Source organism: Meleagris gallopavo, chromosome 12 (assembly GCF_905368555.1).
Source record: "Meleagris gallopavo chromosome 12, MGAL_WU_HG_1.1, whole genome shotgun sequence".
NCBI classification, from domain to species: domain Eukaryota; kingdom Metazoa; phylum Chordata; class Aves; order Galliformes; family Phasianidae; genus Meleagris; species Meleagris gallopavo.
The window spans coordinates 14,126,941-14,144,286 of NC_139415.1; the positions used below are offsets into that span (position 1 = coordinate 14,126,941).

The window sequence follows — 17,346 nt, forward strand, 5'->3', positions numbered from 1 at the left end:
CTCTTATCAGCACGCTGTTAATCTTTGGCATCACAACAGCAGTTGGCACCTCCAGTTCCAAGTGCAAGGTGCGTGTCTTTGACCTTGTTTTCTGTGCCCCGTGCAGCAGCTTGGTGCAGAGTGCAGGTGGAGGTGTAAAGACCCTGGTTCCGAGGGTGCAGCTCTACCCTAAGTGTGGTGGGGAGATGCTGTGGGAGAGGAGAAGGACACCATGGAAAATGGACTGTTGGTCTTACTGATAGGCTTCAACATCACTGGTATGAATTAGCTCGCAGTATGTAAATTCCAGCCAGATGAGAATTAAAGGCAGGATGTTCAGGCTTCCCTTCTCTGCCTGTCCCAGGAATGCCCAGTTTAGTGCTGTACTGCTCATGAATTTATCCTTCTTCCTGCACAAGGACCTGCTTGGCCACAAACCAAACCAAGCGAACAGTGCCGGTAAACTTTGTCCTTCCACAAACCATTAAAGCAACGTGACCGAGTCGGCAGTTAAAGGAGGAGCCCTGGGAGAAGCAGAGTGGCAGTGTGAGATCAGCAGGCAGGTGGTGTCCTGGGAGCTGCAGGGTGCAGGTGACGTTGGGAATGGTGGCATGTTGGAGTGTGGGACTCATGGAAGTCATCCTCACGGGCTCGTGGGTATCACTGGGTTGAGCTGTGGGGGCAATGGAGAGTGTGGGATGCACAATTTTTCCATTTTCTTTTCCATTTTCACAGAAGTCACCTGAACATGTTATTTCCGTGCTGCAGCTCTCTTCCTGACCTCTCCAGGATCTGGCTGATCCTGATCTCGAGATGAAAGATTGCCACCTGACGGGCTGTGAACACCAGCCCGTGAGATTAGGCTCTGAATTATTAATCCAATCAATGACTGCCTCCTTTCATCATAGAGGAGGCACAAAGGAAAGCTATGGGAGCCCTGGAAGGGAGGGAGAGAGGAGAAAGGGAGAGAAGTAACCGGTGCAGATTGGTGTCCCTTGGGTGAAAGCACCTCCACGCCTGGTTCTGGAGGCAGGGACAGCAGCACCATATGATTGCCTATTTGAGGCATTGTGGGGAAACTGATGTCTCTCAGCTCCTTTCCCTTTTGCATTCAAGAGGAAGGTACCATAGCCCCATCCTAGTGAAGGACCAGGGGAAAGGGAAAACTCCCCAGTTCTGAGCCCTGTGTAGGAAATGAAGCCAACTGGAAACAAGAAAATAAAACAGCATTTTTACTCCAATTTTCGAGAGGTTAAAAAAAGCTATTGTGCTAATAAAGCTATTCTTTCTGGGAAGATAATGCAAAGCATTGCTTCGGTGCTGGCCAAAATGTCTGAGAAACATTTTCCTCCATTTTCATTAAAATTCAGATCAACATTACAAGTGAGATAAGAAAAGAAGTGTACAGTTACAATTCTGTAGCGGTTTGTGATCACAACCAGATTCTGTAATCCCTACTCAGGGGGTTTTAAGAGTTCAATTTAGCTTGTTTCAGAGCATAGCATTGAGCTCAGCCAATGCTGCTCTCCCATACAACTCTCATCTGCGCCCTGGTCACAAGAGACCCGCGGCAGGACAGGCTGCGCAGCCAAGCAAAACCTCCCTGGTGTATCAGCTGCCCTGGATGGGGACCAAGCCTCTTTTTTTTTTTTTCCCCTTACGGCCATGTATTAAGACTCTTCTCTTATTTTGAATCTGACATTTGCTTTAAGTATCAGAGAAAAGTGATAGCGGTTCAACTGCAGCCCGAGCAGTGAGTGCACAGTGTGGTGACGGAGAAACACCACGAGTCATTGCTGTTGCCAGGTATTTTTAGAGAAAATATTTAGGACATGGTCCAGGACAGGATTTGTAATTCTGCCCTGCCACTGCTGCTGAAAGCTGCATGTGGGCACGTGGCTTGTGTGCCAATGTCCCTGCCAGCAACCTGTGGGCTCTGACCTCAATGGGGCTTTGACCCACGGACAGGACTGTCAGCAGAAGCATTCCTCCTCCCTCTCCTGTGCTTCAAACCATCTGACTTCAAGGTACTTGTGGCAGGCATAGGAATTGTCCCTTGGGTTCAGAGTGGCTATCCCACACTCATATTTAGGCACATAGTGAAATATCTGGCTGAGAGTGACATTTAAAGTTGAGCAACCCCTGTTGGATATATGGATTTAAAGAAGGAACTGTTAATTTCAGTGCCAGGCTGTGCACAGATAAATCAGAGAATCATTAAGGTTGGAAATGATCAAGTTCAACTATCAATTCATCACCACCATGCCCACTGAACTGAAGTTACAGAGATATAGAAATGGACAGGAGTCAAGTGGGCTTCTGGGAGCAGCCCCAGATGCTGACAGCTTCTGCTGTCATCCCTCAGTGTTACATCTCAAGATGGAAGAGCAGCGGATGTAAGGACAGTGGCAAGAGGATGCTCCCTCAGCAAAAGTGGTCCCTCGCTGTGACACAGAGCTCTACCTCCATTTCCAGGCTTCTGTGAGATTAGAGAAACATTTGCTATCATGATGTTTCCTAAAGCAATCTGTGAAGGGCAGCCTGGGGAGGCATTTGGGTTTGATGTGAATGTAGGTTGCACTTTGCTGAAGTGTTTCATTCTAACCACGCTGATTAGGCTTCCCGCAGCGACCATTGCATTGAAGGCAGGTCTGGCCAGAAGGTCCCTCAAGCATCATCTGCCCAACAGTTTGGAGAACCCACCCTTCTCTGGATAATTCAGTCCCACTGGGTGCTACGTGCAAGACTCCAGCGTGTACAGTCTTCATTTCAGAAGGCTACAGCTGAAGAGAGATTGTAGGGATAACATTTAATTAGAATAACGCGATGGCCAAGCCACAGACCAACCCTTGGAAAAGAGAAAGGAGCTCCAAGAAGCTGGGGGTGCCCAAAGGTGCCCCTTCCTGGGACCTTCAGTGCCGCTCACTGCTCCGCTCCGGTGCCTTCATGTGGGGGGAATACAAATTGGGCAGCACTGACATATGGAGGGGGAAGAATGCTCAGCTGTGAATTTCGGGACGGGTATTATACAAACCCAGCCACCAGCACATCACCTTTTCAAAGGTTTCAAATCCGCTACAAATTGCCTCTGAATGACAATGAGAATTTCTCGCCCTTCACAAAGCCTCCCATATTAGCATCTTTATTGGAATAAACTAGCTAATTTCTCCAGTTGGAGGGCTGGTCTGGAGAATCCCTAATTCCAATTAGATGGATATTCATCAAGCCTCCTGATGCAGGCGGGGAGGCAGGGAGGGGCTCACCACCTGCCAAACCCAGATCAGAGACAAAGAGAAGGGGACGGCTCCGTCCCCAGGGCCAGCAGCAAAGCTGGACATTGCAGGGTCCTTTTAATCCTCAATTTGTTCTTTGTGGCACTTGGTAATTCCCAGGCGCAGGGTGAGGAGGCTGAACCCAGCCTGGCAGGAATAATGATAAATCTGTGTGCCTTGCTATTGCTAAGGTGCCTTTGATGACAAATATACCTTCTACTAAGGCAGGCTGAGTGCAGCTGGGCTGAAGCAAACACGGACCAGAGGGAGGTACAGTCTGTCTGTCCGTCCATCCATCCCGAACAACCGTGCAGCAACTTGTAATGAGATTCACTGTCAGCATTTATCTTGTAAAATGGGTAGTGGGATTTTTCCAAGCCAAGGCCTGATGCCTTGCACTTGGCTGCACTGCAAAGGTGAAATTTCTTTTGTTGCCATTGATAAATTTCACACAGAGAAATGAAAAGAAAAAAAAAAGAGAGAACTTGAAGTCCACAATACAAATATCCTCATACTAAAATCTAATGATCTTGCAGGTAAATGGAGTTAATTTTTCATTACGAACCGAAAACATGAAGCGGGCTTTTCTTAGACTTTAACTCCCTGCAGCAGGGTTTTTTTTAGATGTCAGAGGAAAATTTTTCACTCAGAGTGTCTGTGGATGCCCCATCCCTGGAGGTGTTCAAGGCCAGGTTTGATGGGGTCCTGGGCAGACTGGTCTAGTATTAATTGGGGAAGTTGGTGGCCCTGCCTGTGGCAGGGGGGTTGGAGATTCATGATCCTTGAGGTCCCTTCCAACCTGGGCCATTCTGTGATTCTGTGATTCCGTGATTCTGTGAGGTGCTGGCACAGCTGCCCAGAGAAGCTGTGAGTGCCCCATCCCTGGAGGTGCCCAAGGCCAGGTTGGATGGGGCTCTGGGCAGCCTGAGCTGGTGGGGGCAAGCAGTCCATGGCAGGGGGTTGGAGCTGGATGGGCTTTAAGGTCCCTTCCAACCCAAGCCATTCTATGGTTCTATGATATTATGAGTATATGATTTATTTGGACATTCCTAGCGCAGCACTGGCTTGGCCCATGGCTGGGCAGTCAAGATCTGGCCAGGAATGGCACAGATCACATGGACTGACTGACAGCAGGAGGGTATTTTCCTTTTGTTTTTGAGTTCTTGGATTTAAGCTCTGGGACGTGGCTGTCTGCGGGCAGTGAAGCCTTCAGTGGTGGCAGATCCTTTTGCATCAAGCCCACATTGGGTGGATTTCTCAGTTCTTCCCAATTGATAAGCACTGTCCCCAGTCTCCCCATGCTGTTTGTCGCACATCCTGTGCAAAAAGTCCCAACACTGATCTCCCCTCACCTCCTTGGAGGGTTAATGGAAACAGGAGATGCCGGTAAACAAGGCTGGGCTGCGGAGGGGAGTGGGTCAAAGGACAAAAATGAGGACAAGTCTGCACATAGCCTTGTGGCTGCCACCTGCCCCAGCCCCGAGATGGAAATTGCTGCCTGACTCTCTTCCTCCCATTAAAGTATCCCCTTCATCGAGACTGTGCCTATTTGGGCTAAAAAAAAAGATTAATTCCATTTTTTTAGAGGGTTTATTCTCCCACAAACAAGAGGCTTATCAAACTCCCATGAAAGCAAATCATCTCCTTCTGTTTTGCAGGCTGTTTTTGAGGCACAAAAGATTCTGCTGAGGAGGGGATCTGACCCAACACGTGAAGAGCAGTGTGCACTTACTGACCATCACCCAGAGCACCGAGCTGCTGCCCTGCCTGGTGTGACCTGCAGGACACAGACACGCAGTGGTGCAGAATGACAGTGCTGCTTGCTTTGTCACCAGAATCGAGCCTTGCTATGGACTTATTTATGGTGGAAAAATTATATTTGAGAATTGCTTCACCAACCTCTGACACGCAGCCGCTGCTGGGGTGGGAACCATGAAGGGTCCGTAGGTTTCCCTATCCCTTACAGGTGCTGTGATCCCAAACATCTTTCATCAGTGCCCTGGTGACGGGATTAGTGTGTATTAAGAGTTTCTCTTCTCATCTCTCCCAGGGAGGATCAAATGCAGTGAAATATCCCATTTTGCTGGTTGCTTTTTGAAAAATGCGTGGTATGTGTTTATGTTAGGAATGTAAGGTCAAAGGAGCAGGAGCACAGGACACGGGGCCGCATAAACCCTTTTAGGACATTGGGTTCGGTCCACGCATTGTAGTCCTGTTTGCAAAACTGTTTTAAAAGAAATGTGTTTGTTTACCCTCAGCACATGTGCCACAAAGGCTCCTCTTGAATCACCAGTGTTTTCTGGGAAGAAACATGGAAGGAAAGCTGTGGGTTTCGTGGTTCCTTGTCCCTTAGTGAAAGACCAGCCCCTGTACCAACGCCCCAGGAGCACCATGTCCTGCACCTGTGAGCATTCTCCTCTCTGGGGAAGTTTCCACTCTACCCAAGGAACACAGAACTATTGATGAGGTTTATCCCATTGCTTTACGTTGGCTGGTTAGGTCTAGAGAATGTGGCTTTGATTTTGAAAGTTGTTTTGCCAGAAATCAGCACTGAGCAGAGGACCAACACTGTAGATTGCATTAAGGGATGAGTAAGAGGGGATGCTGAGGAAATTGCATCCAGCTGAAATAAGGTATTGGAGCAGGTGAGTTTAAAAACTAAAAGTCATTTAGGCTGCATGAATATATGAAGCACATGGACACTGAAGCAGGTGGACACTTCAGCAGTGACCACCAAGTCAGCCAGGTCACTCACCTGCCATATGGTTTGAAGCAGGTCCCGCACTGAATGGTGCAAATAGCAAGGCCACAAACCCTCTCAGGAAACAGATTGACAAAGACAGGGGTTATTTAACAAGCGGTGGGGAGAAATCAGTGATAGAGCTACTTGTTTGCAGCAGCAGACTGCTAAAAGACAAGCTACTTGTTCCTTTTCAAAGGCCTTGGGGAAAAAAAAGGGCCATCATTTCCAGGCAGGAATTCTTCTGAGGAGAATATTTTTGTGCCTGGCTGAGAAGAGATGAAAAGGTCAAAGAAAATTAAATTCACATGCTCAGAACATTTTGGGGCAGGTGTTTTTCCTAAGCCAAATTTCAGGCTTGGGAAGGCGTACCCAGGATTTATGCCCCTCCTAACATTTCACCTGTTGCACGAGCACTGGAGGGCAAAGGATTTCACAGCCCTGGCAGCCTGGCTTCTCTGGACCCAACTCAATAACTTTGCTTCGAGCTCATTGCAATTTGTACAGCTCGAATGAAGGCTCAGATGAGCACTCCGGTCTGGCTGCTCATCACTGCATTTCACTTGGCATGTAGGCTACGGATGAGGAATGCACAGAATTTCCTTTTCCACCCCGTCAGATCCTGTCTTGAGCCTGGCCCAGCCCCAAGAGCACAACGGATGCAGCTGGAGAAGGGCAGGTCCAATCTTGCTGCTCAGCTCCAGTGACACTTAACCTCCTCTGCTGCTGAGCTGCTTGCAGCTGGCAGTGGATGCTAATGAGCATCAGCCTACTGAAATGGCTCATCAGGGAAGGAAGGGGAGATGATTTCTTTGACTGGAGAAGGCAATAGAAGCTGGAGCTTTAATGGGAGAAGATGACCCTCAATCTCCGTGAAGGTGGTCTTTGGTTTTGCAGCTCAGATTTTCTATTGCTGTTGATCTGCATGAGAAGGTAACAGGACCATGGGTCTCCCTTCTGGCTGCTAAATTTGCTGTCAGCAGTTTTGCCCCACTGTAAAACTGACTGCAACTAACTGTAATTTCTTAGTATGTGGGAATCAATAGGGAGCTCTGAGCTATCAAATAATGAGGTCAGTTAATCCCTGGCGTTGCTCTAGGGAAGATGTTGGGGAAGAATGGCAGCCTTTTGGGGCAGGCTGTCTTCTTGGTGACACCTATGCTCTGTGGGACAACAAGGCTTTCCCACAGGTCTGTTAGCTTGCCCTTGGTTGCGAAGGGAGCTGTAAACATAGGATCAAATTCTGTCTTATCTCATCCCTAAAAATGATTTTTCTTGGCCTGGAATGGAACGCTAACTGGCTTTTTTCCTACAGCAGCTGTACAGCAACGATGTCCTTTCCCTTGAGCTTAAGCACAACTTGTGGATGGGTAGGAAACTGCTATTGCATTTCTGATACAATAATAACAATAATTCACATTGTGTCCGAAGATACCCACATTTAATTGCTATCAGCGATGGCTTTACTGGTTGAAGCATCTTTATCACGTAAGGAAAAAAAATTTTGCTCCAGGGACGCTCCTAAGAAATGAAGAAGAGGATTTTATTTATATATTAGTTTTGGTGGAATAATCCCAACAAACAGTACATAAGTTGCTGCAAGTCAGATTGAAAAGGCGTTAGAAAATATTTCTCTTCATCCCCAGATCATAGCTTTCCTTTAAGGGAAGGACAGTGTCTTAAAAATAGCCTGCAATTGAATTTGTTAATTAGTCTTTATTTTATTTATATATTTAATTTCATTGACGTAGTTAAAGGCTGCATAGGCTGAGAGAATTAGCATCATTTTTCTCCTACTTACTTCTTCGCCTGAAAATTTCTAGGACTGTTGAACTTTCTCTTCTGATTTTTGCAAGGTCTTCCTTTGCAGGGTAGAAGCAGGTTTGCCTAATAATGTTTATTAACCTAATCAAAATATTAACAAAGACCTTCTTTAAACAAAGTGCTGGCTAGGCACTGGAGTGAAATATCTGCTAGCAAATCCTCTAAGTCTAAACTAGAGAGGAACTTTGCTCAATCATTCAGCTTTGTGTTCCTAATGGTATTGTGATTTTACAATTCAGTAACCATATAGATCTCAATTGTCACTTGATTTTTGCAGCATCAGAGAGAAATAAAAACTCATTTGCTGGGAGTTCTCAGGCTTCTCTCTCCAGCAGTAAAGCGTCTAACCTTAGTTCTTGTACATATTGCTCTCTTTGGCCTCCTTGCTGATTATTTTGGGTTGGATTTAGTTTAACCCAAAGCAATCATCAGGTCACTCTATGACTCTGGAAACAATTTTTATTTATTTATTTATTTATAACTATTTTGCTCGTCTCCTTTTGTCCTTCCCTTCTAGCTGTAAAGCAAAAGGCTTCAGCTGTCTTTTCTCCAGAGAGATCAACAGCAGCGTGTGGAACAAGCGCTGTGCTAATGAAATTCTGTCCTGGCTTAATCTAAACAGGGACTTTGGCTAAATTCTGTTTGCACAGTGACCCCCCAGCACAGAACGTCCTGAGGATGGCTCAGCCTGTGGGGGTGGTCCTGGAGAGACTGAGCCTAAGGATTTCACCCACATGCTGGGATCCCAGTGCTGATCCCATCCATAGCTCCTGCTGCTTTGGGGACAGGGCAGGAGGGGAAAAAAGCAGTGATGGGGAGGAAGGGTCCTGCTGCATAGTAGAGCATCCTACTCTGTGTGCCTTCTCTCTGCAGGTAAGGGCAGAGCCTACCTTGCCAGTGCAGAGCATGGAAAATTCCCTTCCAGCCTCCGAAGCATAGTGCAGTGATGCAGGATGTACAAAATGGACAGCATTTGAAGTGTTTCCTTATAGGATAATCAGAGGAAGTCATTGTATTAAATATCCATTTGTGTCATTAGCCTTTTATTTGGTGCTTTGTCCAGACATCCTGTTTGCTTCCCCTTTGAAGTAATGAATGTTTCCTGTGTGCCGGGTCCCATCCCAAGCTCCCGTGCAAAGGTACCGAGCTGAGGTCAGTTGTGTCCTCAGTGCATCTCTGGGTTCACCTTGTGTGAGGAGTTCTGGGGTAAATCTAGAGCTCACCTGTTGCCCTCAAACTGCCCTCCTTGTGCTGCGAGGACAAACAGTCAGAGTTGTCACTTCCTGGCATTTGAGATCCCGTGCTATTGTGGTTGGACATTACTGCAACATTGGCGTGTTACACTGAGTGCTTCTGAGGTCTGGTCTGGCACTCAGGGCACGTGGAACAAATGCTGAACTGTAATTCCATATGTTAGGAGGCAGCAGGTGGGAAGAGCTGGGGCCTCTCTGTCTTTAAACCTAGGAGGTGACAAGCTGCTCTGCATCCCTCTTCCTTCCTCCTTCTTCTTCCCATACAGGGATCAGTGTCCTGCTACTTGTCTGCAGCAGCTGCCTCATATCTGCTACCTTATGGATCCCTTCCAACTCAGGATATCCTATGATTCCTCCTTCATCATCCTTCTGCTGAACCTGGGACCTCCACAGCGAGCAGCTAAAGGTATTCTGTGTCTACACCAGGGAGAAGAGAGAAGCTCTCTGTGAGGCCTGGAAGTATGATGCATGCTTATGAGCAGGCTCTAGGCACATACAATGTACTCATTAAATGCCAGCAGGAGGGATTCTAGCCCCAAAAACCACTGCAAGAGCTGCATGACCCCTCATCCCCAGGCGGAAGTGGGAGGACGCCTCCATCTTGTAATCTGCATCTGTCAAAGAAGTGCTCTCCTCATTTTCTGCCAGTTTGGGAAGGGTTAACGAGGGAAGCACAGCCCCCAGGGGCCAGCACTGTTGTTCCATGCAGATTGGCTTGTTCTTGTTTCTTCCATCGATCGCAATCACTCAGAGCTGTGCCTGTAACAAACTGCCTTAAATCATTGCAATCATAATAAGCACACCTTGGTAAATAATGCATGAGGTATCCATAAGCCTATATTCATTAGGAGGAAGGCATGGTAATCATCTGGGCTCAAGGAGGGGCTTGGCTGATGGGGCTGAGCTGGGTTTGGGGCAGGCTCCCCAGCCTCTCCAGATGTTGGAAACGTAGGCAGGTTCCTTGTCACCTTCATGAATTTTGCACGAGATGTTTAAAAGGCCTCTAAGGTTCACAACGTAATACAGGTTGGGTGGAAGTGGGCTTGTGGCGAGTCTCCAAATGGTATAATAGCAAGGCATCACAATTAATCGTGTTTAATATGTTTTAATGACTCAAAGCACGTAGTGCGTTAACAAGTTGTGCTGTAGGAGCCTCGTAACCAAGTTAATGGTCTGGATATTAGAAGCCATTGTTTTAAAACAAATAAAAAATGCTTTGTTTTCCCTTTGTCTTGAGGAGCAGAGTGGCGTTGCAGCATGGAGCCCTTTTAGGGCAGTTCCATTGGGCGTTAGTGCCATCCTGGTGCTGTGGCCTTCACTGCAAGGTTTTCAGGACAGACTGCAAAGGAAATTAGGCAGAAATTTCCCCCTTTACTTTTTTTGTTGTTGTTTGTGTGTGAAATGACAGCAATAAGGACAGTTTTCTTTTGTACGGTTAGAAGGGATGGAGCTGCAGCAGAAGCATTCCTGCTCATATCAGACAGCTGTGGATGGCAATGGGTCATTTCACTCCATTATGGTTTCTGGCAAGTGAGTATTAAAGGGTGTGTGAGGGCATCGTTTCTCAGCGATGACTTCATTTGGCTGTCTAAACAAACAGCCGTTCCTCACCAGGTGCAAAGGGCCTTCTATTTGTTTTTTAACTCCGTGAAGGGGAAAAAAAATACCTAAAGGGAAAATAGCAGATCCTGTCTGTTTGACAGCCACGGTGGTCTCTGCCTCCTCAGAAAACAGCAGCAATGAGCACTGCGGGGACAACTCGCTCCTTGTTCAGTTCCAGTGGATGTCTTCGTTGCCAGGGTAAGTCTGTTCGAGAGCCTCCAAACCACAGACCTCCTGGTGATGCTGGTTTGCTCAGGGTTGTCTATATCCAACAACCCAATGCCTAGAAGTGCTCAAAGCCAGGTTGGATGGGGCTCTGGGTAGCCTGATCTGGTGTGGGGCAACCATCCCATGGTGGCTGGTTGGAGCTGGGTGGGCTTTTAAGGTCCCTTCCAAGCCATTCTATGAAAACTTGGAAGTACTGGTGGGTCTGCTGTCCCTGGAAGGAGACGTTACCTTTGAGAGCTCTCAGAGATCCCATCTCTGCTTGTAACCAAACCAGAACATTTCTGCTTTATACACACAAACCATTTACGTGTACTTCAGAGCCCTAAGTAGACCACACTTTAGATAAATTTAAAAACTCCGCTCTCCTGTTGGCAGACACTTCCTAAACTTTCACAAACTGCTATGCCTTCATTTTTGAAGCTGTGTTTTTGTCCGTGATGCTCTTCCTGGAAGACTGTTGCAGAAACTCACAGCTGGTGGTTACGGTTAAACATAAGGAAGAACAGTCAAAACTTCTCCTCTCTAAAAACATATCTGAGTGCCAAGCTCTGCCTTATCTCCAGGAACAGCCTGAAGAACTCGAGACGATTTTTGGGTCCTGGGTTCTCTCCAGAATCTATTCTTTGTGCTTCCTTCCAGTGTAATTAAAGAAATAAATCCCCCAGCAGCTCAGCTCCACGCAGAGCAGAGCCCCTGCTGAACTAAAGTGATGATCCTGTCTATTCTATTCTGCAGTGTTGTTAAAGTATCTTTTTTTTTTTTTTCTTTCCCCTGCAGTTCTAGCTGCATCATCTGTCACAGTGAGAAGCAAAATGACGAAGAGAGAAAAGATCAGTAAATTTTAAACTGGAGAAGAAAGACCATTCAACCCAAGCAGCAGCAGATAAATAGGGAATCATTACCTTCACTGCCCTCATCTTCACACCAAGCTGCTTCAAGTGCCACTTGGCTGGGTGATGTCACAAGAGATGTGGCCATGTGAAACCATGAGTCCTGTCCCCATCCCCTGGAAGTGGAACCCCTGTGCTGGGGTTTGCTGGGACTGGGTGTGATGTGGTGTGATGGGGAAGCAGCCCCTGGTTGTGCTGCTCAGAGCCCATCAGATTCGCTCCGAGCCAGGAGTTGAGCCAAAGCCTTCAAAGGTGAAAGGCTGATCCACTTGCCACCCCCACCCGTGCTGCTGAGTCCCTCTGCTTTGTGAAGGAGATGCTGAATTTGGGGAAATCACTCCTGCAACCCATAAATGAATGCATTGTGAAAGCCCCGCTCACAAACGCACTGCAAAGAAAGCCCAGCAAGGTTGCAGACAAAAGGCAAGGACAATCAACTGAAAGACTCCCTGGCTTCAATTATGGTGTGTGGAATTTAATTCCAGTGAGTTTGGTGGGGTTTCCCTACCCCCACAGCCAATCAGCCCCAGGGAAGGGCCAGCTCTCAGATAGGCTTCTCAGAGGGCTCAGGACAGCCCGCAGAGGTATTAGGCTCCTAAGAGGTTTCTTATGCACAGAAAGTCCTGTAGATACCAAAAGCTTGTGCAGATTACTTCTGGGTGAAGCCGTAAAGCTGGAAGTGAAAGGAGCTGGGATTCTTGAGGCTTGGAAATCCAGGCTGCAGAGAAGAGAGGAGGGAGGGTTAAAGCCCGTAAATAGTTCAGAGCTAATGAAATGGCTGGGTGTGGGGAAAAGGGGAGAATAGCTCCTTTTTTGAAAGCAGATGAGGCAAGCATGCCTCCCAACATACTTTGTGCTCATAAAACCCAGTCTGGGTTTCTAGGTAACTAATGGAGATACCCTGGGGAGAAGTTTCTAAGGGTTTCTCACAGTTTCTAGATTTGAACACCAATGCTGAATATTGGCTGTGGTTATTATGATCCAGACTGACCTCCTGGCTATCCCTGTTAAATCCCAAGTCTTTGCATCCAAGTACTGTCCTAGGGCTGTTCATCCTTCTGTGGAACTCGTCTCCATTTTGTGTCTTTTTTATCCGCTAAGCCTCGGTATGAACAGGCATTGCACTGAAATCAGTCTGGATGAACATTGGTTCTGTTTGTGGCTTTTTCCATGCTGGCTCCCTTGTTTTTGCTGAGCTTCAGACTAGTTAATCCAGTGTGTAAATGGGAATCGAGTACATTTCTGCCACCCAAAACACCAGAAGGCTAAAAGTCGAATCTTAAATTCAGGAAATCCTGGCATGGCAAAATGGGGAATCCAGCTGGGATTTGTGCACAAAGCCTACTTAAATTCCAGTTACAAATTTTGTGTTGGTCACTGCTGTTAAAAAAGCATCTATAGGGCCAATAAAGAGCCAGCAGACCATTCCTGCAATGGAACAAATGGATGTCAGGATAGAGAAGATTCAGATCCTTCTGCTTGCAGCCAGTGCTCTGGTGAGCAGGCGGGGATGCTGAAAGGACAATGGCATGGAGGTAATTTACTGCTATGATTGAATTTAATATTGCTAGCGTATCCGTGCAAAGTGGTGGCCACACACACAAGGATGCAGGACCCTTTCCCCACACAGACGGGGGGTGAAGGGTAAATGCAGAGGAAATAAACAGCACACACTGCTTCCAGAGGTCAGTCCTGCACAGATGAGTGCAGGCTGCCACTGTGCTTGCAGAGCAGAAGGAGCTATAGGTAAGGGAGAGGACTATTTGTTCTGTATGTCCCTACAGCCATTGTTTTATCTTCAGATCTGTTTGATTCCCCTACTATACAGTCTCTGGGAGGGCATACAAATTGAAAGCTAATTATGCAACTTGATACTATCAGTTGACAGCTGCCTATCTCTGCCCACATATCCTGAGCGAAGGAAACCACCTCCATACCTGATTTGCAGCCTATGGAAAAGCCAAGGTGAGCTGGCTGGGAGGGTCAGAACACTCATACTGTGGCAATCTTGTGTGGTTTCCTTTCTTGCATTCACAATGTGTGGTAGGAGCAGAAGGGTATTTCTTCAGCTTGATTGGGAAGAGCATCCGAATTACCATCTCTTCCATGTAGCTGAAGAGTTCTGACGGGTGGGAAATGCCCAGGTTTTCTTTCAGTTGGCAAATTCTGTGTTCTCAGTGATATCCTGATATCTGCGCCAATCTCTGCAGCTTTCACATACCTCCTGCCCAGAGCTCGATCCAACCCATTGCATTTCAGATTACGTAGAGAACTTCTCTGTTGGCAAACTCAGCCTAATAAAAAGGTTTGAAGGATATTCCTGTACTTCCCAAGAACACGCAGCTTTTGAATTGCTATTTCCCCTGGTATTAGGAGTTCTGGAAGCTGAAGCCAGCCAGGTGATCAGTATCTCTAACCACATCATGAGGGCTCCTCTTGGGAAAATGCATCTGTATAACAAGTTGTTCTAGGTGCGTGAATGAAGTGTTGAAAATCAGCTGAGGGGCAGAACATATGGGGAAGGTACGTCTCTGGATGTGCTGAAATGTTATCTCCAAATTGCTTGTTAAAACTTCATTTTAGTGTCCTGATTCAGATCCTGTTTATTCACGTGCAGTCAGGAGTGATTTCCCCTGAAGAAAAGAAATACCCTGCATCTTGAAGCACTCTTTGGTTTGGAGCACAAAACAATTTCCACTTAACCTCATTAGAAGCCCTATTTGAGGGGAATTCTCTGTCAATATTGAGTATAATCACCTTTGGCCCATGCGTCCTTTCCTCTACCTGGCCTTGACCATCAGCCCCGTGTCTGTTATTTTTGGGATCCAGTAGTGCTGCTTTGGCAGGTTGTTGAGGCAGTTCTCAAGTAGTCATTCAAATGCTGTTCAAAACCCTCATCTAATAAGCTAGAAGCACAGCAGCTTCCAGAGCTGCACTCTATTCCAGCAGCTCTCCTTGCCAGCTAGAAATTACGCTATTTTCCAATTTCATTATTACCTCTGTTTTTTATTACAGCATCATTAGAGTGAGAAAACTGGAAAGGAAGTGGGGATTGTATAATGCAGGAAATAGTGAATTAATACCTCTACCATATGATGGAATGGTGCAGAGCTGTGACAGTGTCAGGGAAATATAGAGCAAGTAAAGACTGTGCTGGCTGGATGAGGGTGAGACTTCTCTGTTTGCTCACAGAGGAGTATTTGCTCACAGAAATAGCTATTCCTCAGAAATGCGAGATTTGCATTTTCTTTCTGCATGTGCACGTTGCAAATAAGGCCATCGTGAGGACATGGAATGTGGAAAAAATAGCTTTTATTGCAAATAGATGGGCTGCGGTGTGTTGGCAAAAGAAGGCTGATTTATTGCCTGAGAAACAGTGTCAGAGCATTTTAAGGAAGGGGCTATGTATGATGATAACAAAGAATTGTCTATTCCTTACTGTGTGGCTCTACAGTGCTAAGCCCTGAGAAGTGTTTATTAGCTCTCGAGCATTTATAACTACCAGCTTCAGCAGGCTGCAGTGAATGGGAAAGCGCAGCTCCCACAGCCAGCAGAGTGAAGGGGTGTGTCTTTCATTCTGAAAGGGTAGGCAGCACTGAAGAGAGAAAAAAGCGCCGGTTTTGCTCCTTTTCTTCTTTTCCTATGACGTCTATATATTCAGGCTCCCTGTCCTTACAGTGACACACAGATCAGACCCAGTTAGTTACTGTGCACCCCGGAATTTGGGACGAAGGACAGAAATAGGGTACTCCTAGCTCACGATTTCTACAGCTTCTTGGATAAAAGCCTCTGTGAAATGCGTCTCCTAAAAACCCATTTTGTTTGTAGTAACACCAGAAAGTAATTAAATGCTGGTATGTATCATTTTTATTTTGACGCTGCCTTCTGAGATGCTAAGCGATTCGTTAGCTTAAACAACTCGGAGCACAATCTGCATGTGTCTGTTGTGCAGTTGTCAGATGGCAACAAATGTGCTTTTAATCACAGCTTGTTACTCAGATCGCTGGGTTGCGAAGGGATGCAGCTTTTGGAAGCGACTTCTTTTATATGTCTTCTGATCATCTTGCTTGCCTGACAGTGCTGCCATAAAGATGCTTCAGAGGAGCTGCAGGGTTGTAAGAGGGGAAAACAAAAGTATCCCAGGGTGAACCGAAAGCAACAACGGGCACAGGACTCTGAATTTTCAAGCATCAAATCCAGATTATCCATTTCTAGAACTTCTCAAAGCTTTAAACTCTTTACAGCCTGTTGAGAGCAGAATGATCTCTGACTTCCTGAGAGGAGGCCAGCGCTGGGGTGGAAGGATGCAGCTGCTCCGCCAGCACTGAGCGCTTCGATGGGATGTGAGGAATCCTTTTGCATCCCTGAAACCAAACCAGTCCCTCCTGCATCCCTAAAACCACACAGGAGAGGGGAAGGGAAATGCATTTATCTGCCACAAGCCACCAGCAGTTGTTCTGTGCCATCCCACTGCGGATTCTGGCTGGGTTGACCCCCAGCAGGGCTTTGGAGGGCTGAGATTTGCAAAGGCAAATTATGGGATGTGAAATAAAATGCCAGGCGATGGATGAGAAACATACATTTATTGAGGTGTAACAGTCAATTGCGTGGCTGTTAAAGAGGTGTAACTGTGTATTAAATAATCAGTTCAGCTGGAATTTGTTTAATATAATCACAGCCTATTAAACCTGAATTAAGTACAGAGTTAAGTGTCTCTGGGACACAGCTGAAAACACTGCCAGGAACGTTTTATGTTGCCTGAAGCCCTTTGAGGAAAACTCCCACAAACACAGTCTCTGTGAAACTGCCCTTCATTTGATGCAGGAAACACAATATGGGATTTTTGTTTTTTTGTCTGAACTGTGGTTATCGAGCAAGTTTTGCCTAATCCGAGACTTAGTGTAGATGCAAAAATACCTGACTGATTTTCTGGAATGCCTCCTTTGTAGATTTTGTATGGCCTTTTGTGGTTCACTTGCACATCTTTGCTCCCCTGCTCCATGTGCAGCCATTCACAGCATCGCAAAGCGAGTCCAAAGTAAATGCGAAATGCTGCAAAGTCAGCACAGATCTGCTCTGAGCTGGCCGGGCTCACAAGCAGGGGATGTGAACAAGGAGAAACTCTTTGGCTCTGGAAATGTGAGGTTGGAGGACCCCCACGGCTGCCCAATGCTCAGCTCCCACCGCCTTCTCGCTCTGTTTCCAGCAACACGGTGGTTTGTGCCCCGGTCCCTGGACTATGGGTTTGCAACCTGAGCGCCTCTGTGTAAGGAATGCAGCAGCCACAATCCTGTTCCCCTCCCTCCTGCTAATTAGCCCACGTTTAACACCCAGACAAAACTGCACCTGCACTGCCCTGGGAAGCACAATGCTGGGGCAGCAACAAAGCGGTGTGTTGTGGACCCTGAAAGCCCTGAGCTCCATTGCACGCAGCACTTTGAAAAAGCATGATAAAAAAAGGAGGAGGAGATTCTCTTGCTCCTACTTTTCACTACTGGAGAGAATGGGTGAAAGCCCACAAAAGCGGCTTAATAAAGAGGAGAGGGAGAACAAGGCGA

General features: G+C 46.8%; 1 protein-coding gene across 3 annotated transcripts; it reads left to right on the plus strand.

Annotated features, from left to right (window-relative positions):
- The first annotated feature begins 6,611 nt into the window (after positions 1–6,611).
- On the plus strand, positions 6,612–16,407 carry LOC116217101 (uncharacterized). 3 transcript variants are annotated; one of them, XM_085234071.1, is made up of 5 exons: positions 6,612–6,924; positions 9,335–9,474; positions 10,508–10,598; positions 10,722–10,868; positions 11,676–16,407. In XM_085234071.1, exons 1-5 carry the CDS (start codon positions 6,848–6,850, stop codon positions 11,734–11,736), a joined length of 516 nt encoding a protein of 171 aa, XP_085090197.1. In that variant the 5' UTR covers positions 6,612–6,847; the 3' UTR covers positions 11,737–16,407. The 3 variants fall into 3 exon arrangements, with proteins under 3 accessions (XP_085090197.1, XP_085090198.1, XP_085090199.1); XM_085234072.1 differs by lacking the exon at positions 10,508–10,598 and having other exon boundaries at positions 10,772–10,868; XM_085234073.1 differs by lacking the exon at positions 10,508–10,598 and having other exon boundaries at positions 10,796–10,868.
- The last annotated feature ends 939 nt before the right edge of the window (positions 16,408–17,346 follow it).

What these genes read in the sequence shown, in the direction of transcription:
- LOC116217101 (XM_085234071.1), top strand. Translation starts at nt 6,848, where the DNA reads ATGACCCTCAATCTCCGTGAAGGTGGTCTTTGGTTTTGCAGCTCAGAT. An exon ending in CTGTTGATCTGCATGAGAAG is followed by an intron (nt 6,925 to 9,334) that starts GTAACAGGACCA and finishes CTTCCCATACAG; the next exon opens with GGATCAGTGTCCTGCTACTT. An exon ending in TCCATTATGGTTTCTGGCAA is followed by an intron (nt 10,599 to 10,721) that starts GTGAGTATTAAA and finishes AACTCCGTGAAG; the next exon opens with GGGAAAAAAAATACCTAAAG.